The sequence below is a fragment of the Balaenoptera physalus genome (assembly GCF_965194825.1).
Source record: "Balaenoptera physalus genome assembly, chromosome: 20".
Taxonomy (NCBI): domain Eukaryota; kingdom Metazoa; phylum Chordata; class Mammalia; order Artiodactyla; family Balaenopteridae; genus Balaenoptera; species Balaenoptera physalus.
The window spans coordinates 6,519,090-6,544,815 of record NC_138901.1 but is presented as its reverse complement, the minus strand read 5'-3'; the positions used below and the strand labels follow the sequence as shown (position 1 = coordinate 6,544,815).

The 25,726-nt window shown below is 59.9% G+C and overlaps 1 protein-coding gene and 1 long non-coding RNA gene across 4 annotated transcripts; both read right to left on the bottom strand.

Annotated features, from left to right (window-relative positions):
- Window positions 1-152: 152 nt before the first annotated feature.
- On the bottom strand, window positions 153-25,426 carry KIF19 (kinesin family member 19). 3 transcript variants are annotated; one of them, XM_082442437.1, is made up of 20 exons: window positions 25,237-25,426; window positions 23,436-23,516; window positions 13,301-13,411; window positions 12,582-12,669; window positions 12,124-12,260; window positions 10,921-11,046; window positions 10,363-10,557; window positions 8,845-8,991; window positions 7,302-7,424; window positions 5,887-6,052; window positions 5,038-5,212; window positions 4,731-4,929; window positions 3,869-4,139; window positions 3,632-3,753; window positions 3,029-3,162; window positions 2,668-2,773; window positions 2,407-2,503; window positions 1,371-1,768; window positions 999-1,158; window positions 153-766 (listed from the first exon to the last, which is right to left on the bottom strand). In XM_082442437.1, exons 1-20 carry the CDS (start codon window positions 25,273-25,275, stop codon window positions 636-638), a joined length of 3,006 nt encoding a protein of 1,001 aa, XP_082298563.1. In that variant the 5' UTR covers window positions 25,276-25,426; the 3' UTR covers window positions 153-635. The 3 variants fall into 3 exon arrangements, with proteins under 3 accessions (XP_082298563.1, XP_082298562.1, XP_082298561.1); XM_082442436.1 differs by lacking the exons at window positions 10,921-11,046; window positions 12,124-12,260; window positions 12,582-12,669; ... (1 more) ...; window positions 23,436-23,516; window positions 25,237-25,426 and having other exon boundaries at window positions 999-1,143; window positions 2,668-2,800; window positions 10,363-10,753; XM_082442435.1 differs by lacking the exons at window positions 10,921-11,046; window positions 12,124-12,260; window positions 12,582-12,669; ... (1 more) ...; window positions 23,436-23,516; window positions 25,237-25,426 and having other exon boundaries at window positions 2,668-2,800; window positions 10,363-10,751.
- LOC309650742 lies at window positions 16,561-23,423 on the bottom strand. The gene is made up of 2 exons (XR_014257698.1): window positions 20,600-23,423; window positions 16,561-19,760 (listed from the first exon to the last, which is right to left on the bottom strand). It is a non-coding gene; the product is annotated as an uncharacterized lncRNA (long non-coding RNA).
- Window positions 25,427-25,726: the final 300 nt, after the last annotated feature.

Here is a 25,726-nt window from a genome sequence, read left to right as displayed (position 1 = left end):
CTTTCTCCCAGGTGTTTGTAGGTTGGTGCTGTACAACCTGCCAGATGGCACTGGGGTGGGGGGGGGGTTGGTGGTGGTAGGGAGTTGGGTTGAATCTTAATCAGTCATGGCCACCCCACATTTCAGACAAGGTCTAGTTTCCAACACAACCATCAAGACTCAAATGGGATTTTATTGTTAGAAAGGGGGTTTGGCGGGGGCGGAAGCCACTGCTAAGTAACAAAACCAGATTCCCTCCCCGACCCCAACCACAGTATGTGAACGCTCCTGCCCCAGATGTGGGCCCAGGAGCTGTCCCGTTAACATTTCCCTCCCCCCCATTTCTGAGGCCAAGTCGGGCCACAGGTCTCAGAACAGGGTTTTGGCAGCAGGGTTTTCTGTCCAGGGCTGGGAGGCCAGGGAGCCCTGCCATCCCGGCCGTGCCTCCTGGGCTCACCTCCCTTTCCCAGTGGCACCGAAAGCACGGAAGTGCTGGGCAGGCACCCTCACCGTTCCTGGGTCTCAGGAGCCCCAGCCTTCTGAGATGCTGAGCTCCTGCTCCCAGGTCACCCCCATCTGCCCAGCCTCCATCTCCCATTTCCTGCTACACCCCATTCAGTCTTGGGGGCAGGAGGGCCGATTCCAGGCAGGGCCCCTCAGTTATGTCGGAAGCGTCCATCTTTGCCATGGGTGCTTGTGCCATGGGGCGGGCGGGGCCCCCGGGTAGCCCGTTGGGAAACACCAGCTGAGTTGGAGGGGACAGCGAGGGGTGAGGAGTCCCCAGGGCCTGCAACACGGGAAGGGCCACGAGCAGAGCTTTAGGAATGCCTCTCCATCCCCTCTGATCACCCAGTGGCTTTGAACTCCCTAGGGGCACATCCCCAAGGTGCCAGTCCCACAAATTTTCTTCAAGAACCCTGTTTCCAGCAAGGGGCAGCCATAGGGCAGGGAGCTCAACATGCTTCCTCCCTGGGCTGACCAAGCGCTCCCCTCCCATTCCCTCCTTTGCTGGTACTGACCTGTGTTCTGGCTTGGAGGGAGTTTGACCTTGGCCATAGGCAGGGTGACCTTTCCCAGATGCCGGGTACCAGGGGCTGGGTGCCCGCACACTTGCACCCTGTGGTCCGAGATGCTCTGCACGGGACGGGGCCCCAGGACGTGTGTCTTGGGGTGGGAGAGCTGTGTTGGTTGGAGAGCAGTGAGGTGAGGTGGGAGCTGCGTGGGGATCTGATACAGGGGTCTGCCCCAGCTGCTATGCCAGCTTGGGGGGATATGGCATGAAGGGTGGTGCACGGCTAGGGGTACCCTGGGGCCGCTGGAGCAATCCAGCCCTCAGAGCCCCACCAGCAAGGCAGGGGCCCAGACCCCCCAATCCTTGCCCCTGGACTCACCCCTTGCCCTGTGACCTCAAAGGACTGGGACCTCCGCTTCCTCCTCTTTGCCTCCAGCAACTCCTCCCGTTTCTTGCCCAGGCTTTTCTTCTGGCCACGCAGCCAGGGCCCACGGCCATCGCCACGATGCTCGACTGCCCGGGATGGGGCCTCACCCGTGCTGCTGGACAGGTTGTCCTCACTGGCAGCGTGCTGCAGCGTGGGGCTGGGTGGCCGCTTGCAGGCCAGCAGGCCGGGTGGCCGCACCTCATCAGCCTCGCTCAGCGAGTGCAGGGACAGGCTGCTGCGCTCCATGCTGGGTGCCAGCAGGTGGCGCCCCTCGGCGCCCAGGGCCCGAGAGCGCCGCCGGGCAGCCTTCACCGAGATGCACTTGGTGCCCGTCAGGATCTCCTTCCTCTCTGCGTCGGGACAAAGAAGCACCCAACCCGGGATCAAGGCCACATATTCCTCCCCCTCCTGCACCTCCAACACCCCTTCTCTGCCAAAGCATCCCCCCTTGCTTGCTGTTTAAGAAACTTTGGGCAAGTTTCTGAGCCTTACTTTCATCTGTAAACTGGGGATGGTAAAACTAGCCCCATTGGTTTGTGAGGATTTTTTTTTTTTTGGCCGAGTCTTAGTTCCCCGACCAGGGATCGAACCCATGCCCCCTGCAGTGGAAGCGCAGAGTCTTAACCACTAGACCTCCAGGAAGTCCCAGGTTATGAGGAGTAACTGAGATAATGGGCATAGCCTATGGCCAGGGGGTAGGGATTCGGTCTACATTTGCTATTACAATTATTTCTGAGTGGAAAGGTGGGGCATGATCCTAAGTGCCATGTGTTCCCCATTCTGGTTTCTGATTGTGCCCCCAGCTTTGTGTGGACAGAGCAGGTCGTTAATCCTCTCTGGGCACTGGTGCCTCTCTTTCTAGAACGGTCAGCAGCCGACGCATGGGTGTATTTAGCAGTGCAGAGGGAAGGAAGGGGCTCTGGGCTGGGTGATCTGAGCAGTTTAGATGATGCCAGGCTCAGGCTGACAGGGTGGGCAGGGGGCACACCTTTGCAGGACAAAGGGATCTCTGACAGGTTCTCACTGCTGTCAGGGGAGGAGTTGATCCGGCCGCTCAGGCTGCCCAGGCTGTCCTGAGTGGGGGCCTGTGAGACGAATTGGTTGGGAAGAGAAGCCACTGGACACGGCAGGGACCCTATGTCCCCAGGGGGCTGTTTTGGAAAGGCTCCATCCCAACCACTGGGTGTCCACCCTGGTACTCCCACCTGCAGCAGAGGAGCCCATCGGGCCAGCGGTTCCCAGTGCTCACCTCCTGCGTCACCAGGCTGCCAATCGGGATGGGGGGTGGGGTGGGCACAGAGGAGCTCTTCACCTGCCAGGCCCCGGAACTGGCCTTGAGCACGTGGTTGGCTTCACTGAGGTTGGCGGAGGAGGATGGGCATCTGTTGACCAGGCTGGTCCCACTGCAGTGCCACCCCCACCCTAGGGGGGGAGCTGTTATGTAAAGGGCGAGAGGACCCAAAGGTCCTGGCTCCAGACCTGTGCCACCTCCCCCCTGTTGTTCCCGCTCCATCCTCCCCAGGAAGCCCTAATCTGGGCTGGCATCTCTGGGACACAGCCTGTGGTGGCTCAGGCAGGAAGGGCTGGCAGGAAGTGGTCCCTGGTCTCACCTGTCTGTGCTGATCGGAGGCAGGAAGCTGCTCTGTAGGAGCTGGGCTTCGGAGCTCAGCGTCTTCACGCTCTCTGGGTCAGACTCTGGGGTCAGCAAGGTTCCTGCTCTGCTAATTTTGGGCAAGGAGCTGTCCTGGGGAGGGGGAGAAGGGGCAGTCAGAAGGCTTGGTCCTGGGCCAGGTAGCAGCGCAGGGTGACAAAGGCACACAGGGTGTCTGGGGCTGTAATATGGGCTGGGAGCCCCAGAGGGCAGTGGGCTTGTTCTGGGTCCCCAGGGACAAGCTGTGGTATGCTAGGCATCCCCCGTGGCACTGCCTGGTGGCCTGGTCTCCTGGGAGGGCGTCTGGGGCCATTTGTCATATCTCAGATAGCCAAACCTGACCCTCAGACCCTGGGCGGGGACAAGTGCCAGAGAAGAATACGCCGAGAAAGGAAGCTTACTCAGGCTTGGCAAACCTTCGGGTGGGATAAGAAGGAAGGAGTCAACTCCCTGGGGACCAGCCAGCCTGGTCCCACCGCCATGCCGACGACCTGCACGCACTGCCCTGGGCATCGGCCCCTCCCTTAGCACATGTGCGCATGCTCAGGCCCGAGGCGCCCACCTGCAGGGCCCTAGAGGCCACGCGGTCCATGATGGTGGCCCGCTCCAGGCTGCCCTCCTCCTGCTCGCGCAGGTACACTTCGTACAGCTCCTCCAGGTGCTGCGGGACGGCCAAGTTGTAGTCTGCCGGGGGAGGGGCAGGGCTCAGCGCGTGCCCTCGGGCCCTCCGCGGGTCTCGGGCCCTCCGCGGGTCGATGGGGCCCGTGGGTGGCTCGGACGCGCGGGCCGCGGGCCCTACCGTCGATGATCTGCCGCTGGCCCTGGATGATCTCGTCGCAGAGGCTGCGGTGCTGCTCCAGGCGGCGCAGGGCCTCGCGGCGGTGGCGGAGCGCGCCGTCGCGGAGCAGCGCGTGCGACTGCATCTCGGTGTTCTCCACCTCGAGCTCGTGCACGCGGCACAGCAGGCTGAGCACCTCGCGCTGCTCCTCGGAGCCGATGCGCCGCGGCAGCGTCTCCTCTAGGCGCCGGCCGCGCGCGCGCAGCTCTCGGCAGCGCTGCTCCAGCGTCAGCTGGGGACCAGGCGGGGTCAGCGCCAGGCGGGCTCTCGCCCGCCGCTGAGCCTGTCCCCGCCCCTCCAGCCCCCGGGCTGTGGGCTCCCGGCCGAAGCCCCATTCCGGGGCCCACCCTCGAAGCTGCATCTCGGGCCTTGCAACCAGGGGCTGCTCCTGAGTGGCCCCTCTGTGCCCACCTTCTTGCCGTCCTGACCACAACCCATCCCTGGAACCAGCTCCGTGGATCTGCTGAGCCCCAGCCCAGCTGATGCCCTCAGGGCTCATGGTACCCTGAAACCCCCTGGCGAGGATATGCTCCAGAACAGAGGGCAGAGATCTGGAAAATCCTAATTATGATATTGGCTACCATTTTTTGAGTCCTTGGCATGTGAAAGGCATTTGTTTAATCTTCCCAACAACCCTGCTAGGGCTGAATACTCCCATTTTACAGATGGGTAGGAGAGGCACAAAGAGGTGAAGGAGTTTAGTAAGGTCACAGGGGATTTGTGGCCTGAGCTCCCAGCTCTCGCTCCTCCCACAAGCCTCCCCCAGCCCCTTCCTGCTGGGGCCTCTCAAACCCACCCTCCCAGACCCCCAGACCCCAGGCACCTTGTGCTTTCGCAGCTTCTTCTGCTCTCCCGTCAGGGCAGCGATGCTCTCCCGGGCGGAGGCCACCTCGGGGGGCTCCAGGATGTCTGGCTGGTCATCACCTGTGTCCGAGTCCTTCTCACTGTCGTCCTTGGTGTAGGACTCCTTGCGCTGCTCCTCCCTCCACTTGAGTGCCCTGCGCGACTTCTCGTGCTCCCAGCTGCCGCAGCCCCACCCCCGAGGGAGACCCGGGATTCAGGCCACGGTGGGAGGCACAGCATGCATCTCCAGCTCCCAGCCCCTGTCCCGGGGGGTGGGGGGTGCTTACCCTGCAATGGTGAGCAGGTGGCGGGAGGTGTCGATCTGCACCTCCATGGCGTGGTTCTCCAGCTCCAGCAGGTGTCTCCGCACGTCCATCTGCTCCTGGAAGGCGCTGATAAGCTGCTCCCGCAGCGGTCCCATCTCAGCCCGCTCACCCTTCTCGCTGTGCAGTTGGACCTTGGCTGGCCGTTGAACGGCAGGTGGGGGAGGTCAGTGGAGGAGGAAGGGTCAGGCCAGGAAAGTCTGGGCTACCTGGGGCCCTCCCCTCTCTTTCTTCCCAAATGACTTCCTGTGCAAGCACCTCCTCCAGAAAGACCTCCTAGATTACCACACCCCTCCCACATCCCACTTCCGCACTGAGTCTTCAGGCTCTGACCCAAAGGTGATTCCCAGCTTCTCTGTATGAACTGGGCTTCTGCCGCCAGCCTTTAGAGCACCTTTCCGTCAACTAATAAAACGTGCCCTTTAGACACTTTACTGCCATCTGTTGGAAAATCATCATAGCAAATACAGAAAATGTATGAGCACCGTATCCCTTCTGGCGATGCCAGGCACAGTCTCGGAGCCCTGCACTGCGGCCCCGAGAGTGACGCCCCACACAGCTGAATGCCCACGTGCCACTCACTCGTGTGATACCATCTAATCCTCAGGTCGAGTCTCTGAAGCAGAGATCATGATTCCATTTGACAGTTGAAGGACTGAAGGCTCAGAGTGGTTGATGACTAGCCCAAGGCTACTCAGCCAGAAAGAATCTGCGTCTAGCTTTGAACCCAGCCCTGCCTGACCCCTGAGCAATTTGAGACGGCCTGGACGGGCTTCGGGAGACGGGCTCCCACTGACACAGACCCCCACACACCTTGGATGTGACAGATGTCGCCCCGCTCCAGCCGGCCGTGGGCCTGGCCCCGCCCACCCTGCTCGTCGATCTTGCACTTGAGCCTCTGGATCTCACCCCGCAGGTCGGCAATGATGCTGGTGTACTGCGCAATGTGGTAGGAGACGTTGAGCAGGTTCTGCTTCACCTGTGGGGATGCGAGGGGAGCAGGTACAGTCACCTGGACGCTGGGGCCTGCCTGCGGGTTCCTCTTTTCTCTTTCTTACCCCTAATCTTCCTGACAGTAATGGACTCCTGTCCTCTGATCCTACAACCTCTCAACACTACGTGTCTCCACCAGAGGCATACTCCTAAAATGCTGCCTTCCCTGCCCAACCTTCAATGGCTCCCTACTGCTTGAGGGAATGCCCTGATTCCCCCACCACTCTCTCTAGATTTTCTTGTGACTCACTGCTCCATCAGGAACATTTCTGCTCCAGCCGAGGAACCATCCTACTTGCCCCACTCCCACCACCGACACCACCTCCTTCCTGCCTTTGGAACCTCTACCCTAACTGCTCCCTCTCTTCCTCAATTTCCTCCCCATCCTTGTTTCCCTCTCACAGTCTCCAAAGAGCTACATGGGATCCCACCAGCACCCGCATCCCCGATCGCTGGCATCATTTCCTGCTGTTAATAATATTCTGAACTATCAATTCAGAGTATTATTATTACCTGTCTCCTCCCATCATTAAGTTCCTTGAGGGTTGGGATAAAACATAAAGTGCCTGGAACAATGGCTGGCGAATTGTAGTGTTGGGAGAATGTTCATGAAATTCTGCCTTAGAATTCCCACCCCTCGACCCACACGGGTGGAAACAAACGTCCTAACACATAGCGAGGATTCTCACGCGTTCACCAGAGAGGGTGAGAACGTGGGCTTGGAAAACAGGCAGACACAGCTCTAGTCTCGGCGTCACCACTGCCCTGGGACTGGGAGGTCACTTAACTCCCTGCAGCCTCATTTTCCTCAGCTGTGAAATGGGGACAGAAATAACGCCTGCCTCATTGGAGGATCAGATGAGATGATTTGATAAAGGGCCCGACATAAGTGCGTAGTAACGGTCACCTCTATTATGACTATTCTGATTAGGGGCTTTGGAAAGGTAAACATCTGAATGAGTATCTGAAGACGAAAACGGGAAGATGGAAGGGGATGACGGGGCTGGGGGAGCACCGACCTTGAACAAGAAGAAGGGGACTCTCAGGGGCTGTGGGCTTCCCGGCTGGCAACAGGGAAGGGCACAGGGGTGACATTGGACTGGGGAATGGGGCCGGCGCAATGGTGGCTGGTTCCAGAGAATGTGGGGTGGAGTGGCAGGGCCTGGAATCAGTCCAGGGGCTCAAATCTTGGCCCAGGAAGGCGGGCCCTGGGGGACAGACCAGGGGTCCCTCACCCTGGTCTTGATGTTCTTGGCCCGGCCAGCGTAGGTCAGGGTGTTCCGGGATTCCTCAAAGGCACTGCTCGCTGGGCTGATGTGGGCGATCATCACCGTGCGGCTGTTTCCCCCCAGGGAATCCTGGATGGGGACGAGGGCGGGCTGCGGTCAGCAGGGCCCTGCCTTCCTGCACGCTGCTCCTGCCAGGCTGTTCGTGATGCCCTCGTGGTGTGTGTGCGTGTGTGCGCGTGTGTGTGCGTTTCCCTCTCTATCTCTCTCACACTCACACACACACACGCACACACACGCGCACACACGCACACACACACACACGCGTGCACACACACTCTCACAGGTGCTGGTGCCGAGCATCACAGGACTCTCCCCTCCTCCTCTGCCGTCCCCCCTTCTTCCCTCTTCCAGCTTCTTCGCCAAAGTTCATATTTGAAAATTTCCAGTATCCAGGTCAGGGTCTCCCGGCTTCCCTTCTCCTCCCCTCATACGTGAGAACGAGGAAAGGCAGCGGCCCTGGTTGGCTGGGAACCAGAGGAGGAAGAGCCCCGTGGGGCCCTGGGCCCCTTCCCCATCCCCTCTGGCTTCCCAGGTCCCCCTTCATCCGACTGCTGGTGGCACTGTTGTCTTGGCTGGAGTGAGGGGGGTGACGGGGACCTCTGTATGAAGGTTGAATTTGGCCTGTGGCCACCGCCTCCCTTGCCCTGGGCTTGCCGTGCCCTCCTGGACAGAGAGAGAGTGCACAGCGGGGCTGCGGGCTTTGGGGGAGACAAAGCCCTTGGCTGCGGCAGTTACCAGCTGGGCGACTTCAAGCAAGCTCCATCACCTCTCTAATCCTCGGCTTCCTTGGGTTTCGAGGGTGGCAGTAATTAACTGTCCTACCTCCCAGGCTGTAAGTGCAGTGATGCAGGCAGGCCGATGGCCAGCGAGCATTAAGTCACCTGCAGCTCCGCTATCAGCCCAGGCAGACCTCTGTTGGGACCCTACGTCCAGCACTCACTAGTGTGAGGCCTTGGGAAGGTTACTTAGCCTCTTAGTGCCTCGGTTTCCTCATCTGCAAATGGAAATAGTAATCCCCTAACTCAGACTCGCTGACAAGATGAGAGGAACTGGGAAGGGGTGCTGAGGCACCGAACACAGAGCCCAGGCAGGAGCGGGGCCCCCCAACAGCAGCCTCTGGGAGCCATGATGCTGACTGACCACCTGAACCCCCAAATCCAGACGACCCCCCAGTTCCGCTAGGCCCACAGCCCTGGGGTCGGGGGTCAGATGCAGCCCTTTCCCCTCCCTGCTGCCCAGTTTTTGGTGAGAGTCACCAGATAACATACAAGACACCCAGTGAAATCTGAATTTTGGATAAATAACAAGTGAGTTTTTGTTTTTTGTTTTTTAGTATAGGTATGTCCCAAAGATGGCATGGGACATACTTATACCCAGACAGATTTTGTTTATTTGAAATTCACATGCAGCCGGGCGTCCTGTATCTTTCTTTGTGACGCTGGCAGCCCCACCCTGGGTGCGCAGGCACTGGGCCCGCGGCAGGTGGTACCTTCAGGAGCCGGGTGAGCTTGCTGTCACGATAGTTGATGTACTTGTTGCTGTTCTTGTCGCTCAGCGCGTTGATGCAGTTGCCCAGGGCCAGCAGCGAGCGATTGATGTGGGCCCCCTCTTTCATGCGCTGCCCACGGTTCTGTGTCTGGGGGGCGAGCAGTGGGCGTGACTCCCTGCCCCGGGCCATCCTGAGTTGTAAACCCCTCCCTCTCCCCCGGGGCCCTGCAAGGGAGAGATGCTGAGGGCCTGGTCCCACCCTCTGTCCGGGGGTCACGGAGGGCATTCGAGAAGGTCAGAGAACCCGAAGGCCTCTGAGCAAGAGTGGGGGACAAGAGGCTTCTGAGGAGGGCTGAGACCCTGGCACTTCGTCCCCCCCGGGGCTAGCCCCGCGGCCCAGCTAAGGCAGCGCCGAGAATGCGATGGAGGTGGGTCGTGCCTTCCCAGGCAGCTCAGCTGAGAGCCGGCCCGGCCACGGGCATGGCAACAGGCGTGGCCACGGGCGCACGGCTCTAGAGGGTGCGCCAGGCTTCAGGGACGGAAGAGGGAAGTTTGTGTGCGTGTGTGGAGGGGGGGAGTGAGTGTGTGTGAATTGCATGTGTATATGTGACAGCATGTATATGTGTATAAGAAAGTCTGTGAGTGAGGAAATGGGTTGAGGTGTATGTGAGTGGGTGTGAGAGCAGGACAGTGTCAAGTCCCAGGAGGCTCTGCCTACAGCCGCCCTCGGGAGACGTCTTTGCCCAGCCTGGTGAAGCTGGGAGCCACTCACTCCGGTGGCCGCGGGGCACACCCTCTCCCCCCACGGGGAGCTGGCGGCTCCCCTGTACTCCTCCTCCAGGAAGCCCCCAGGCCTTTACTGGAAGAGAGGGGTGTGTTTCTCCAACCCCACCCCATTTAAACCAACCCCACACGTTCAAACACGAAGCCCTGTTACATCTCCCTGGCACTGTCCTGTCCCTTGCATTTGCTTCAGTGCTAACGGTGACATCACCCAGCACCAGCACTCACGTGACTGTGAAACCTCCAAGTTTGCCCGCAGGAGGGGGCCCGGGCCCAGGCGCAGGGCCAGGCGGACAGGGCTTAGTGATGGGGGACAAATGCTGAGAAATGGGTGATGGACCTTTTTCTCTCCTTGATGTGTTTGGCAAGGGCCCCTCCCCGGCTCTGCCCACGATGCCCCCAGTCGGGGACGTTGTTTCCCACCCTGCCCCAGCTCCTCACTGGGCCCATTCATTCTCTTGCCTGTTCCCCCTCCTCCTCCGGGGAAGCCACTGTCTCCTTCCCTGGAGAAATCCCCACACTCCCAGGCCCCTTCCCACAAACAGTGCTTCCCCAGGGTCCGCCCCCCATCCTTCTTGCTCATCGGAGACATTCCTCAGTCCCTTCCCCTGGGATCCCCCTCATCCCCGCCCTCCCTGGGACAGTCCCCACCCCCACGCCTTGGGGAGCTGGGCGGCCAGCATCCCTGCCCTGCCCCCCAAGCTTCCTCCCCAGCCCCACGGGGAGCAAGCCTCACCTGGGAGGCCCGCTCCGAGCCTGCCAGGTCAATCATGAACAGGCGGCCCTGCCGCACCTCCTGCAGGACGCTCTTGACCCGGCTGCGCTGGCGCACGGCCACCTGGAGCACGGCGTGGGAGCGGGAGGACGTCTGGTTGGCGGCCGTGGGCTCCTGGGTCCTCTGCCGGTTCCCCTTCATCAGCAGCTGCATGATCTGGGTGGGTGGGACAGGGGAGGGAGGCCACTCCTGGGGACCCGTGGGGATGCTCCCACGTCCTGCATCTGAGAGGTTGGGAAGGGGCCCAGGCAGGGGTGGGTCGGCCCCCTGTGTGCTGCGGGGCCTGGGAGGTCAGGGTCTGTCTGTAAATTGGGAGGCTGGTTGCCTGGTCAGCACCCAGGGTCTGCGTGGCTGGGGGCGTGTCATCCAGGATTCTCTGTGTCTGCCCCAGCCCCAGCCCCAGCCCCAGCCCAGCTGAGTGGGCAGCTGCTCCCTGGCTGCAGGGTCCAGCCCCCTCCTGCCCAGCCCCCCGGGAGGTTAGTGGCCCTCCCTACTGCCCGCTGGCTACGCAAGACTCGCCTCTTTGGCATTGACGGTGGAGACCTCGGTGATCCCGGCCACCTGGATCACCCCTTTGGAGTCCTCCCTCAGCTCCAGGTACCCCAGGGCAGGGTTCAGCAGGTCTCGGATCATCTCATTGTAGATCTGATGGGCCAGGTTGGGAGGGGTAGGGGACAGATGTTAACGGGAGACCAAGGGCAGGAGGTTCAGGCAATGGCCAGGTTCTCCGTCCCTCCCGAGAGCTCCAGGCTCCTCTCAGGGAAACCCTGGCTAAGGAGAGAGACCCCTTCCTTTCTACGGGGTGGGCATAGGGGGCTTCAGCATCCAGAGGGAAACATCGGGCTGCCAGAGCCGAGGGTACAGAAGACATCAGAACCAAGTGGAACTCCCTCTGCAGGCTGGCCAGGCACGGGACAGGGGATGGGACCTGACCCATGGCCGAACCCTGTTTGTTGCTAGGCAACCCATACTCTACCTTCACCTGCTCCCACCTCGCAGACCCCCAAAGTGCATCTTGCTGGCTGAGTCAACACCACGCTGGCTGGAGCAGCTGCTGGCAGCAATGTCTCGCTGCCCTTCCTGAGCTGTCACCCAGGAGATTATCAGCTCCCGGAGGGAGCCGGAGAGGCCAGGAGCCAGATGGCGTCTAGCCCACTGGCTCTCCTGCCTCTTCTGGCCTCTGTGTGCCCCCACCCCGGCCACCCCCGCTGACCCCTCATTGCCTGGTGGTAGCACTCATACAGGTGGGCATCAGAGGCTGTGGCGAGATAGCGAAGGCTGGCAGGTCCCAGCCTGTCCGTGTAAGTGCAGTTCCCACCTGTACCTATATACACCGAGTACCTGCAGGTAGCTTGGCAGGGCAGACAGGGTTGGCTTTCAGGAGTGTGCCCAGGAGGATGGCGTCTGGGAGGATGGCTGAGGTCTGTGCTCAGCGACAAGGCTACTTTGGAGTGTGGCACAACGGGCACGGCTCGGCTTTAAAGCCCTGGGGTCCTGAGTTTGAATCCCTGCTCCCTCACTTACTGTGTGACCTCGATCTAGTTGCCTAACCTCTCTGAGCCTCAGTTTTTATAAAGTGAGGCCAACCATATGCACATGGGAGAGCAGCAGTGACGAGCACCGCAGGAAAGTGCCCCGTGACCTGGCCCCAGGGAGGTGGGCCAGCCCGGTCCTATGGGCCTCTTGTCCTAGCCCACGGGACAGGGTGGAGGGAGGACCCACCTCCAGGTAGGACGTGGACACCTCATATTCCATGTCGTTGCCGGTCTCCTCAATGGCACAGAAGAGGTCATTGAGGGTCCGAACGTAGATGCCGGGCTCATGGTCTGTGCCCAGCATGGTGTAGGTTTTCCCGCAGCCTGGGGGCAGAGCAGGGGGGCGGGTGAGCAGGGCAGCGGCCGGGAGCGCAGGGGCTCCTGGCAAACCTGGGTCTGTCCTCAAGGCTGGACCCTCCCAGATGGCCAGGGAGGTGGGGGGAAGGGGAGAAGATGGCATCCTTGGCTGGGGACGGGGCTCTGGGTCCAAAGGGCCCTGGGGGAGGGTGGTTTTAATCAGCCACATCCTCGGATCCTGCTCCGGTTGGGGCCAGACTAGCTCGGCGGTGGAGGGCAAGGGGGCTTGACTCTCAGAGGGGACAAGCAGGGCATACAGTCCTCTCCGTGGGCTGGGCTCCCCCTCACCTGTGGGCCCATAGGCAAAGACAGTGGCATTGTAGCCTGAGATGACGCCTTCAATGAGGCTCTTGGTGGTGGCCTGATACACCATCTCCTGCAGGAAAGAGGAGACCCGTCAGGGGCCCGGGCACAGGCAGGGCAGAGCACACAGGCCCACGGGCACATCCTGGCTCCCAACAGAAGCAGCGTCTGTCCCTGGAGCCCTCGGCCCCAGAGAAGTGGGGGTGGGAAGTGGGGGATGGATGTCTCTGCTTTCACCCCATGGGGGGATGCCAGCCTGAAAGAGAGCTCAGGACACCTGAGACGCCTCCCCCCACAGCCGGCTCCCAGCCCCCAGCCCCGAGGACGCATTACACCTGCCACTGGGAGCATCCCGCAGATGGGCAAGACGGGGGTCCCTGGGAGGGTGTCAGCTTCCCGAAGCTCCCCTCCCGGCACCAGATGGGCTTCAAGCACTCTCCTCCAGCTCCCATGGGGGCCACCTGTGGGGTGTGCTGTGTGGGTCCCCGTGTAGGGTGGCATCTGCGCGTGCTGACCGGGGTGTGTCCACGCAGGAGGCTCTGAATGCACCACGCAGGCACACGCACACTTGCATGTGTGGGGAGAGAGCAAGTGATGGAAGGAAGGCTGAGGGTCGGTGGCAGGGTCCCCCAAGGACTCCCTCCCGAGGGGGTCAAAGGGCAGAGAGAGGATCTTGCGTGTCCCTGGGCCCAGGCGTCCCTCACCTGGGTGGCAGTGAAGTCAAAGGCCACGTCGAATAGGTAGGACTTCTCCCGGGAGCGATGCGCCCGCAGGATGTCGTCGGGGTCTTCCATTGGGTCCATAAGAACCACCATCTGCAAAGGTACCCGAGGGGAGGCTGGTGGTCACCCGGGAGCCCCAGGCCCATACCAATGTCAACACTGACCACTGACCTCACCCCTCCTCACTCAAGACATGGGAAGGAGTGGGGACGATGCTCTGTGTCCAGGAACGCCGGGGCCAAGGAGGTAAACTGAGTCCTGACAGAGGACAAGGCACTGAGGGGGATGGGCTGTCCTAGAGCCACCCAAGCTCGCAGAGACAGTGATGGAGCTCCTTTCCTAGGTCAGCAGGGGAGCCAGGGCCAGTGACAGCCCAGAGAGGACCTGAGAGCAGACAAGGCATGAGGGGCAGAGGGAGCTGATTGACAGAGGAGGCTGACTTGGGAGCCCGGCCCAGCTCCGTGGACCTGGGAGATCCACATGGGTCCCTGTGGGTGCACCCCCGTCCAGCACCAGGATTCAGGAGGCCCAGTGCCGGGAGGACCACAGCCTTGGAGCTCCCACCAGACTCCTCCCAGTAGCTACACACCTGTGCTCACTGCGTCTAAACTGGCCTAAGACCCCTGGGGTCCCAGCAGGGCCCCCTTCTGGGATTCTCAATGGAGGAGGGAAGAAGGAGGAGGTAAGACAGCTCCCTAGGAGACCCGACCCGGGACCCTCACCCAGAGGTCTTATCCAATCAGATGGGATTCCAGGTAAGCCAGTTAGAGGGGATGCTCCAGACAGGTGGGGCTGGGGCTTTGTGCAGGGAAAGAATGAGGCCACTGACCGAGGCCCCCTCACAGCCTGCCAGAGGCTGGGTGGCCATGGTGAGCTGAGTGCAGGGTATCGGGGCCTGCGGCTGTACCTGGGGTGCCCACCCGTCCCCAGCTACCACCTCAGGGCTTCAGCCCCAGTGCCCTGTAAGCTTGTCCCAGGATCCAGTTCCTGGCTTGGGCCCTAACGCCAGCAGCAGGAGCCCTGATCAAGTTTCAGACCCAAATGAAGATACACCCGCCCACAAGTCCCCAGGTGTGGGTCCCAGTGGAACGCGATGGAACTTGACCAGATGTACAGCTCTCACCCTCGGTGCCAGAACTCCTGTGCATACCGGCAGCGCCAGTGGCCTGAGGGCCACCCTCTAGGGACCTTTGATGCAGGAGAGGGTGAGCTGTGTGCACTGATGCCCGTCACCCACTGATCACCTTCAAATGACCTCTGGGCACTGCCAAGTTCATGGCACCATCGGCATTTGGTTCTTTTGACATCCAGGCTCCTGAATCAGGACATTGTCAGCACGCCTGCTACAATCCCCCCTTAAAGAGGGCTTTGTCTGGGCCTCCATCTGTCTGGGCCCCAGCCCGCGCCCCACCCTTCACAGCACCACCCCCATCCTGGTCCACTCTGGCATACAATGGAGCCCTTGTGCCCCTCAGCCAGGTGAATGGAGCTGAGCTGCGGAGGGCTGGGGTGGGGTGGGGTGCTGTGGGCCCACGGGGAGCAGCACAGGGAGTTCAGGCCAGGTGACCACGACTGCGGGGCACCTTCTCTGTACCAGGCATTAAGCGGGGCCCCCAAGGGGACAGAGAAAATGAAATGTGGTTTCCTGCCTCTGACATCACAGTGGAGTGGGGAACAGATCATTGTAATAACAAGCGCCGGGCTCCAGGAGGCAATCAGAGCATAGAGGAGGGGCATGTGATCCGTGATGCAGGTTTTTCCCTGCAGGAGGGCTTCCTGGAAGAGGTGGCGCCAGCACTGAGTCTTTTTTTTTTTTTTTTTTAAGTTTATGTATTTACCTATTTTTGGCTGCGTTGGATCTTTGTTGCTGCACATAGGCCTTCTCTATTTGTGGCGAGTGGGGGCTACTCTTCGTTGCGGTGCTTGGGCTGCTCATTGCGGTGGCTTCTCCTGTTGCAGAGCATGGGCTCTAGGTGTGTGGGCTTCAATAGTTGTGGCACACAGGCTTCAGTAGTTGTGGCTCGCGGGCTCTAGAGCACAGGCTCAGTAGTTGCGGCGCACGGGCTTAGTTGCTCCACGGCATGTGGAATCTTTCTGGACCAGGGCTCGAACCCGTATCCCATGCACTGGCAGGCGGATTCTTAACCACTGCGCCACCAGGGAAGTCCCCAGCACTGAGTCTTAAAGGATGAGTAAGAGTTGGCTGAGGAATGTGAGGTGAGGAAAGCAGACGAGGGAAAAGCTCTAGCGAGGCCGCGAGGTGAGAGGCAGGCTGTGGGCAGACGGCCTCAGAATCACGGCGATTCTTGCGAGAAAGGCAGGGATTTTTCCTCCTGTCTTCTCTGCCAGGAATCTCGAGAGCACAGACCCAAGATGGCCATAGAATGAGACATCGGGGCCCCTCTGTGAGCACATGTTGCCCCCGCTCTGGGAGGCTCCTGTACGTCCTAAATGTCACCTAGGCTGGCACCCAGCATCTGCCCAAGGAATGTTTTCTCAATAAAGCTGCACGGAGGGAGCTTTGAATGTGCCATATGCAGTGCTAAGTGCTTTGCACACACTTTCTCATTTTCCCCAACAGCTTAGAGTAGGCACTTGTATCATCTCAGGATTATCATGAGGAATCAGATTGGTACCCAAAAGCTGCACTGCCAAGTAGAGAGCTCGTTGGATTCAGAGCTGTTGGGTTCCAGAACCCAGGCTCCTAACCGCCAGGCCTCCCGCCCCTGCCTCTGGACCAACAGCTGCCTTCCCGGGGCCTGTCCTGGTTGAACTGTGTCCTCCCCAAATTCAATATTAAAGTCCAATCCCCCAGTCCCTCAGAATTTGACCTTATTTAAAAAGAGGGTTGTTGCAGCTACAATCGATTAAGTTAGGATGCGGTCCCTTTATAAGGACTGGTGGTGTCCTTATAAAAAGGGGAAATTTGGATACAGACACGCGTGGCAGGAAGATGATGGAAAGAGACGCAGGGAGAAGATGGCCATCTGCACGCCGAGGACAGAGGCCTGGAACAAATTCTCCTTTGCAGCCTCAGAAGGAGCCAGCCCTTCAGACTTCTGGCCACAGAACTGTGAACGAACATATTTCTGTTGTTTAAGCCCCCCAGTCTGTGGTACTTGGTTCCAGCAGTCTTACAAAGTGATACACTACTGGAGGCGGGTCCTCCCTCAGCCCTGAGGGGGTGGGCTAGTCTGGGAGCTCTCTTTCACAATTCCCTGCATCGTATTTTTTTTTAAATTAATTAATTAATTAATTATATTTTTGGCTGCATTGGGTCTTCGTTGCTGCGCGCGGGCTTTCTCTAGTTGCAGCGAGCGGGGGCCACTCTCGTTGCGGTGGCCTCTCTTGCTGCGGAGCACGGGCTCTAGGTGCACGGGCTTCAGTAGTTGTGGTTTGCGGGCTCAGTAGTTGTGGCGCGCAGGCTTAGTTGCTCCGCGGCATGTGGGATCTTCCTGGACCAGGGCTCGAAGCCGTGTCCCCTGCCTTGGCGGGCGGATTCCTAACCACTGCGCCACCAGGAAAGCCCCTCTGCATCTTAAATGTTCATGCCTGTGGCATGCTGGGCACCTGACTCTGGGAGGTTTCAAGGGGCACGTTGACCACACAGGATACACAGGGCCCTCCCGATGCTGGCGGGAGGGTGGGAGGCAGGGCCGGGAGTGGGGAAGGTGGGTGGCGCACGGCAGGGCTCTGTCCCCACTGGTCCAGGCCTCCTAGCTCAGCAGAGGCCCCTGGGCTTGACCTCTCCCTGCCCCCACTGCCTCCACCACCAGACCTGTTTTTCATTCAATGCCCGACTGTGACCTTTCCACGGTTCTAGCTTTGGGCCCGAAACCCAAGACCCACAAGGGAAGTAGGGGGTCTCAGGCTCGGGGGAGGGTGTCATCCGTAGCCTGTGTCCCCATTAGGGACCAGGCTCCTCTCCAGCGTCTCCTAGGTGAGAAATACCGCGAACAAAGTGTGTCGGGAGTTCTTCCTGCTGCACACCGCTAAGCTGCTGGGCTCTGATCGGCTTTGCAGTTTTAACCGCTTCTTTCTGGCCTCCAAACGGCTAAACTGAGACCAGGGTTTCACAATCTTGGCACTATTGACACTTTGGGCTGGATCATTGTTATCAGGAATTGTCCGGTGTGTTGTAGGATGTTTAGCAGCAGCCCTGGCCTCTACCCACTAGAGGCCATGGCACAGCCTCCTCCCAGTTGTGACATTGCCGAATGTCCCCCGGGGAGCAAAATCGCCCCCAGTTGGAAACCTCTGACCTAGACTATTCCTCCTCAAGCCTCCAAACTGGCAGCGAAGATCTCTGGGGAAGGGGATGTGCAAATTGGGTTCAGGCTCCATACTGCTGTGTGACCTCGGGAAAACTGCACCACCTCTCTGGGCCTCAAGTGCTTCCCAGTTGGAAGTCTGGGAGGACCAACAAGGCCGTAGCCTTGAGAGAAGAAATCGTGCCAGCACTCCTCGCCTACTCAGGAAGCCCCAGCAGAGAACGGGCATCTGGGGAGGCCCCAGCCTAAGAGACAGCATTTCCAGTCCTGGGAGCTGAGCCCATAGCTCCTGTATTCTCAGGGTGTAAACAGGACACAGCAAAACAAAAGCCTGATTCCAGGTGGCTATCACCCCTGTAAGGCTGTTTCTAGATTTTTGTTTGCTTTTTCTTTAAGAAGGAAAATTCATGGCTGGTCATAGTTCTAGTTGTAAAAGTACCATCCTGTGGGTACTCAGGAAAGGAGATTTTGATCTCAGGAAGGGTGTCCCTGGGCCCTGACAGCCTTCAGGCTAGATGGAAAAGACCAGAACACTGAGCTCATAAAGCCACCAAGGCCCAGCTGGCTGCTCAGGACAGAATCACACCTGGCTGATGTCCTGGCCAGGTCCCCACCTGCCTACAAGACTCTGAGGTCCCTGAGGCCTCGGGTGAGAGGAGGTGTGACCAAGATCGTCTAGGGCTGCATCTCTCATGGGTCTACAGATGCCTTCATCAGTGTCGCCCTGGGAGCTTGTAAAATACAGATTCCCAGGCACTACCCAGATTCACTGAATGAAAATCTCTGGGGAACTGGGCCCACAGATCTGCCTTTTTAACCTGCACTCTTGCCTTGTACCCATTCAGGCACTCAGTATAAGAATCCTTGCATCCTAGCAGCATTATTCATAATAGCCAGAAGGTAGGAAACAACCCAAATGCCCATCAACTGATGAACGGGTCAACTAAATGCAGCGTAACCACAGCATAGAGTAGTGTCCAGCCACGAAAAGGAATAAAGTTCGAACCCAGGCTACAGGGTGGATGCAGCCTTTTTTTTTTTTTTACTTTTTGGCTGCACCCCGTGGCTTGGGGGATCTTAGTGCCCCAGCCAGGGATCAAAGCCCCACCCCCTGCACTGGAAGCGTGGAGTCCTAACCACTGGACCACCGGGGAAGGTCTTACGACGTGGATGAACCTCGAAAACCTTATGCTCAGTGACACAAGCCAGACATGAAGGACCACAGATTGTATGATTCCATTTCCACAAACTGTCCAGAACAGGCGAATCTATAGAGACGGAAAGTGGTTTCCTGGGGCCGGGAGGGGGCTGGGGAGATGGGCGGGGTGGTGGCTAAGGGTGGAGGGAAAGACTTCTCGAATCCTCCCCCGGTCACCCTCCTGTGGGGCCACAGAACCAAGAAGCATCCAGATGGTGGGTGCGCAGGGAGGGCCCCGCCCCCGGGCAGGTGAGTGGGGCTGAAGGCGCCGGGCTGCTCCCAGCATCCGTCACCTTAGACTTTATTCATCTTTCACAATAGCCTGCACTTGCGTGGCACAGCTCTCCCTTACAGGGTTGCCTCTAATCCTCTCAACAGCTCTTGGGCTGGGCCGAGCAAGTTCTTTTTTTCTTTCTTTCTTAATTAATTAATTAATTAATTATTTTTGGCTGCGTTGGGTCTTCGTTGCGGCGCGTGGGCTTTTCATTGCGGGGGCTTCTCTTGTTGCCGAACACGGGCTCTAGGCGCGCGGGCTTCAGTAGCTGTGGCACGTGGGCTCAGTAGTTGTGGTGCACAGGCTTAGTTGCTCCGCGGCATGTGGGATCTTCCCGGACCAGGGATTGAACCTGTGTCCCCTGCATTGGCAGGCGGATTCTTAACCACTGCGCCACCAGGGAAGTCTAACAGCGGAGCAGGTTCTTAACATACTGTCTTCTGGCTCCTCCGACAGGACCCCAGGGGCACGGGGCGGGGCGGGGGGTGACAGTTGGGCTTTGAGCAGATAAAGGCTAATTGCGGGATTATGCATATGGTCAGGTGACTTAAATCCTGTGGACAAACATGGTCTGGAAGGCCGGGGGGAGGAACAGCAGGCTGTGGGCTCTGTAGGGAGAAGGGAGCTGTTTGTTCTGGAACTTCTGGGCCCAGCGACCTCTCAGGCCGCCCCCACACCTTGTGGTCATCAGTGGCATCCCTGAGGGGTCTGGCGTCAGGGTCTATTCCCGCCCCAGATGCTAGGAGACCAAGCTCCTACCTGACTCTTCCATGAACACAAAGGTGTGGCCGTGACAGATTGGGGACCACCAGACAGGGAGCCCTGAAGCCAGAAGGGGGCGGGCAGGAGGTGGGCCAGGGTTTCACTTACCTCTGGGGCCTGAAACCATCCCGTGTGTCAGCCCTGGAGATAAACTAACATCTATTAAACCCTGACTGTGCGCCAGCTGCTGGGTAAGCACTGGGCAGGCGTTAGCCCATGAAGACTTCTAAGACGGCGTCGTGACAATGATCCCGAATCAAATGGGGCGATGGGGGTGGGTAAGACCACAGGCGCCCGGACCACCTCGTTACAAATCCAAACCCTAACTCCAGCTTCCCCAGAATCCGGCACACCGGCCTCCTGTCCCCAGCGGACACTCTGCCAAGTGAGCGTCCACCTGTGCAAAGCCAGGGGGGCAGTGTCTCCCTCATCTGCAGGAGAATGACGCGCAGCTCTAAGCAAGGCGGTCCTAGGGCCCCTCACGGTGGCCCAAGCCAGTGGGTGGCTGAGGCCTCGGTCCACCTCTGCCTGCTCAGAACCCACCGGCTGGTGGGCTTTGGCAGCGTCGCCTCCCTGCTGACCACCAGGGGCCGGGCTTCAGTAGTGACCTCTGGGCTGCTCTGCTCGGCGGCTCCCCACCCGCTAGCCCGAGACAGCACGAGCAGGGGTGAAGTAGGCCCTGCATCACAGAGGAGGCAGAGCCCAGAACCCCAGGCCAGCAGAGGCTGGGTTGGGGAGCCCTTCTGCGGGGCTGGGCCGTGAGGGAGGGCCACAACCAAGGGACCAACGAAGGCAGCCGGGTAAAGGGCAGATCCGCTTCCCAAGCAGACGCCTCTTTAGCGGAGGCCGGGTGCTGTGTAGGATGCTTGGGCCCAGCTGCACCTTTGCTGGGAAAAGACTCGAAGTCCGTGTTGTCCTGGGGATGCTCCCAAACTCACCCTGCCAGCCCACCGGGCAGCTGGCCCATCAGTGAGGCTGGCCAAGCCTGCAGCCCCCAGCCTCCCTCAGGGCCAGTGATGCAAGCCCGGGAGGCCTGGGCCACAGAGAAGCCATGGGGGTCACCGGAGAAGGATGGAGGTCAGGGGGCAGGGCCTAGCCAGAGGGCGAGGCTATCCATTTTACTTTTTGGACTTCACCTCACTGGTCAGAGGGACGGAGCACTTGAGCGGCGGCTGGTTTTTCGGAGGTTCCCAGCCTGCCATTTGCTGTGGTTTCTCCCAAACTGCAGCCCAGGCAAATGTATCTTTGGGGTTTTTTTTGTTTTCTTTGGCCACACCATGCAGAACCCCACGCGGGATCTTAGTTCCCCGACCAGGGATCGAACCTGGGCCCCCTGCCGTGGAAGTGCAGCGTCTTAACCACTGGACCAAGGAAGTCCCAGGCAAGTGCATCTTTGAATCCAGCAGGGAGAGAAGATGCTGGGGGCCAGAAGCTTAGCATTCTCCCTGCAGGGCCTGGAGTCTGTGTTGAGAGCCCTGAGCCCACGCTGCTCAGACCACTCTCTCCATGTCTAAGCTGACAAAGGAGCAGCCCCGTTGGGACTGCCCAGCCCTTGGGACCTTCTCGGAGGCACAGCTCGGCCTCCCTCTCCTCTGGCAGGGACAGAAAGGAGCCAGTGTTTGCTGTGCGTGGGCACACAATGGGCTGTGCCCTGGGCCGGAGCGTTTCCATCAGCATCAGTTAATATCTATCAGCCCCCAGTCCGGCTGGGAGCCAGGAGCAGCCCAGAGAGAGATCATCACTGTCCCACCGCTGAGGACCTGATATCCTTGGGGACAAGTTGGACAAACAAGGAGTGGCCTTGCCTGGAAGGAGGTTTCTCCTCTCGAGTTCTCTGGCCGTTCATGGCTGGCCCCTCTCGTCAGCCAATCCAGCAGCCCTGGGCACTCTCAGTCACTTATAGACGATAACTCACAGCTGTTAAATGCCTACTGGGTACCAGGCCCTGGGGAAGCACCGTGCACACATTTGCGGCTGAAGATCCTCCGGAGGAGGCATTATGATTACCGTCCCCACTTACAGAGGGGGCAACTGGGGCTCTGGAAGCAACATGGCCCAGGCCACACAGCGGGTAAATGATGGAACCTACGCTACACAGCTGCTGTGTGCATTCGTCCTGCTCCCACCGGGCCTTTAGATGGGCTCTTCCCAGCCCTCCCCTGCCTTCCTTCAGGTCTTTGAGGAAGGCTACCCTGTTCCAAGAGGGCACAGAGGAAGAGAAATCAGGAGGCTGGTGCCACCCAGCTCTGCTGTGGCCACAGCTCACTGGGGCTGAAGGAAGAGGCTGGGAGGGGTGAGCACTTGCCCCCAGGGACCCCGAGGCAGGCAGGCATCGCAGGTTTTGTCCACCTACGGTCTTCTTACCATGGCCCTTGGGCTTCGTGAGTCCAGCCTGCCAGGCTCAAGGCCAGCAGGTGCCCACTTTATGCCTCTCTCTGCAATGCACTGTGCCACCCCGACTCCTCTGACCCCCTAGCACATCCCGCCACGTTGATGAGCCCGGGCACTCAGGAGAAGCTAGCAGCAGCCACAGAGCAGAGGCAAGGGGTTGCTCTCGGGGTCCCCAGAGGCCATATCACCATGATGCTTCTACCCAGGCACCAAGCCTGCCCCCACCACTGTGCCCATCCCCAGCCCAAACCTGAGTCCTCAACTGCCTACCCCAAAAACCATCCTGGCCGTGGTCTACAGAGTGTGCGGTCTGGCTCCTGCCCACGCCGCCAACCTTATCTCACTCCTCTCGCCCCTTCCCTCTCTGGCTTGAACCACGCTGGCCTTTTCTCAGTTACCCAAGTGTATCACAATCCCTCTCACCACAGGGCCTTTGCACGTGCAAGTCCCTCTGGTTGAAATTACTCCCTTCAGCACACTCCTTATGACCTCTTCTTCATCCTTCCTGTTTCAGCTCCAGCATCCTTTCTCAAGGAAGCCCTCCCTGACCTCTGGCACGAGGTCAAGTTCCCTCTTATTCTCATATCTCCACGCATTTCTTTGCAGCCCTTGTTGGCTACAAACTCATATGTTCATGATTCAATTCTTTCATTTAAGTCTCATCTCCCTGCACTGGCAACGGAGGGAGGACAGGGTCTCTTCTGTTCACCGTGGTTTCCCGGCTCCTGGCACTGTCCCCAGCGTGTTGTGGGTACTTGGTAAATATTTCTTGTCTCCTGTGTAAACGGAGGTGGGGCTTGCCCTGCCCACCTCATCATGTTGACAGGAGAACCAAGAGAGCAAATAGACATCCAAAGACTTTGCAAAACATGAAGAGTCTGGAGATGAGCATTAGCTCTAGACCCTATGAACACGTGCTCTACGGGTAGCAGACCCATTAAGGTGGGGAAGTCAAGTCATGGGTACACAGAAGGTGTGTGAATTTTTTCAGGGCCGGAGGGAGGGGCTCAAGCTCCCCCTCCCCCCCAGACCAGGGAAGCTTTTAGCTCTCCTTGGATCAATCTAGGGAGGCTTCCTAGAAGAAGGACTGTGGTTTCCTTGATGATGTAGTCAATAGTACAGACAAGAGTTCAGAGGGTAGAGGAAGGGCCCTTTCTGCCCCCACCAGGTGTGAGCAGACCTCTGCCCTGCCCTACAGCTCCCAGCCACAGCCCCACGTACCTGCTCGTCTACTTTATGGGCGATGAGGGTGGCTCCTTCTTCCAGCTCTGCCACGCTGATGGGCCGGACCCGGAGCGCCACCTGGGAGGGAAGGCCAGACCCCTGGGATTGGATGGAGAGGGCTGTGCCGGGCCGCAGAGAGAAGGATGAGAGGACCCCAGGAATCCTCCCCTGGACCAGCCCCACAGGCTCCTCTCTGTTCAGCCATCCAAGCCTGGTTTATCTTAAGGAAAACTCAGTGGTTCAAGGCTACCATCTAGGTCGAGGGTACCAGGTCCACAGAGTGTGGGCTCTGTCTGAGTCTATGAACTTCCCAGGAGCCCGTGCCCCAGGGAGAGAGCTGTCTGCTCCTCCAGGCTGCATCAGTCACACCCCAAATTAAGCACCTGCAGCTCCCCTGGGCTTTGAACTTGGAGCCCTTGGCAGTGGAGCAGCCTGTCTGTGCGTCTGTGAATGATGTGGGCGGGAGGTGGGACGGGGGGCCCAGGGGACATCCCCTCCTCCTGCGGACAACCTGTGACCGCATTCCCACCTGGGGACAGTGCCATCAGAGGCTCCCACCTCCGTCTACCCTCCCGCCGGAGAGAGATGATGGGTCTCCATCCTGGGCCTGGGTCTCCCCCCAGACGGGGAGCTGCTTCTTCTACTGATCAAGGGGAAATAGCTGCCCTTGGGGGGCACCAAGGGGGGGTGTGTGGGTATAACTAACGGGCCCTCATGCCAGGTAAGAACCCTTCACTCTCAGAGGCACTTCACTGCCTGTCAGGCCGCCCACACCGGCCTCCTCAGCCAAACTCCACGGGTGGCAGGGAAGGCCCCTCCATCCCTGCCCCAGGGGCGCGTGCCACACAAGCCAAGGTGAGCCATTTTCAAAGAGACAATTCTAAACTGCCAGAGCGGATGTTCCAGAGCCCCGGGCTTGCTTGGGGGCCTGGGGCTGAGGTTCGTCTTCGGAGCAGCGAGCTCACCCTACAGAGGCGGGAGTCTCTGGGGGCTGCATTATCCTCCAGTTACATTACCACCCACCTGCTGGTGATGGCGGCCCTTTACCAGATCTCAGAAGTTATGGGGTGGGGAGGGGGCTGGGAGAAAGCAGTGGCCTTGGGGTCACTGAGTTTTCCGCCCATCACTCAGTCTGGCCCCACTGATAATCAGAAACCTGTCTTTGTCTCCACCTGTCTCCCGTGCCCCCCCTCACACCTCTTCCTCTGCCCCAGTCCCCAGGGCTCTGAGGGGCCATCTTGGTTGCTTCCAGCACTTCTCTGAAATGTTTAGAGCCCTTACTTGGGCAGCATCTGTGTTGCAACCCAATAATCAGCCACCTTCAACCCTGTACCAGCTCCTCTGGTACCTGGGGGCTCTTGTCTACCTACCTGTGATCCCCAAACCCTTTAAACTCCTGACGCCACCAGGCTGGCATGCCCTGGTTCACCAGGAAACTCCCACCTTCCTTTCCCGGGCAGGTAGGTCAAGCCCTCCCTGCCCCTGGCTTTTCTGGATCAGAGAGCAGTCTTGTTCCAGAGCCCCATCTGCCCAGGTGGCGGGGTGGGGGGTCCCTGGTAGGAAGGTGTAAAGGGGGAGTGGGACTGAAGCCAGGCTAACTTTCCAGGCCTTAGCAGGGTGGCCACGATGCCCTCCTTCCTGACATGCACGACTCGGGGAAAGTTGCTCTGGACACTCCCAGCTGCTGACCCTGTGTCCTCTTAGCGGGGACACACAGTACGGTCCGGAGGCCGCCCGCGAGTGTGGGTTCGGGGGACCAGGGATGGGGTCGAGGAGGGGGAGGTTGACGGGGTCTCACCATGAGCTGCTGGTCCTTGGAGTCGCCGCTGTCCTTCATGCTTGCGGCGGGTGGAAGGGCTCAGGCCGCGACAGCGGTCATGGCCGAGCCGCAGCCCCACCGCCGCCGGCTCCCTCGCAGCCTCGCCTGCGCCGCTGCCGCCTGACAACCCGAAACCAACGACGCGCCCGCGGCCGAGGGCGCTGACAGGGAGGCGGGGCCGGGGGAGGGCCCCGACGGCGCCTCCCGCCTCCCGCGCCCCCGCCCCTCCGCGCTGCTGCCGAGGGGTGGCCGCCTCCGCCGGGGAGGCGCCCTGGCCTGCTCCGCTTTCCCGGCGAGCGTCCGCTCGTGCGACCCTCCGGCCTTCGGCGCGGCCCTGCGTCCGTCCGTTTGGTAGCTCTCGGCGCCCCCTCCCCGCGCCCCGCGGCTCGCGGCCTGGGCTCCTCTTCCTCGGCCCTCCAGGGGGCGCCCGTCCGGCCGCGTGGCTCGAGAGACAGACACGCTGCCTCCC

Excerpts from the sequence above, each read along its gene's own strand:
- KIF19 (XM_082442437.1), bottom strand. The coding sequence starts at position 25,275 with ATGAAGGACAGCGGCGACTCCAAGGACCAGCAGCTCATG. Across the intron at positions 7,425-8,844 it reads AGCTCACCCGGCTCCTGAAG|GATTCCCTGGGGGGAAACAG; the intron begins GTACCACCTGCC and ends GTCCCCATCCAG. Across the intron at positions 1,159-1,370 it reads TTGAGGTCACAGGGCAAGGG|CTCTCCCACCCCAAGACACA; the intron begins GTGAGTCCAGGG and ends CAACCAACACAG.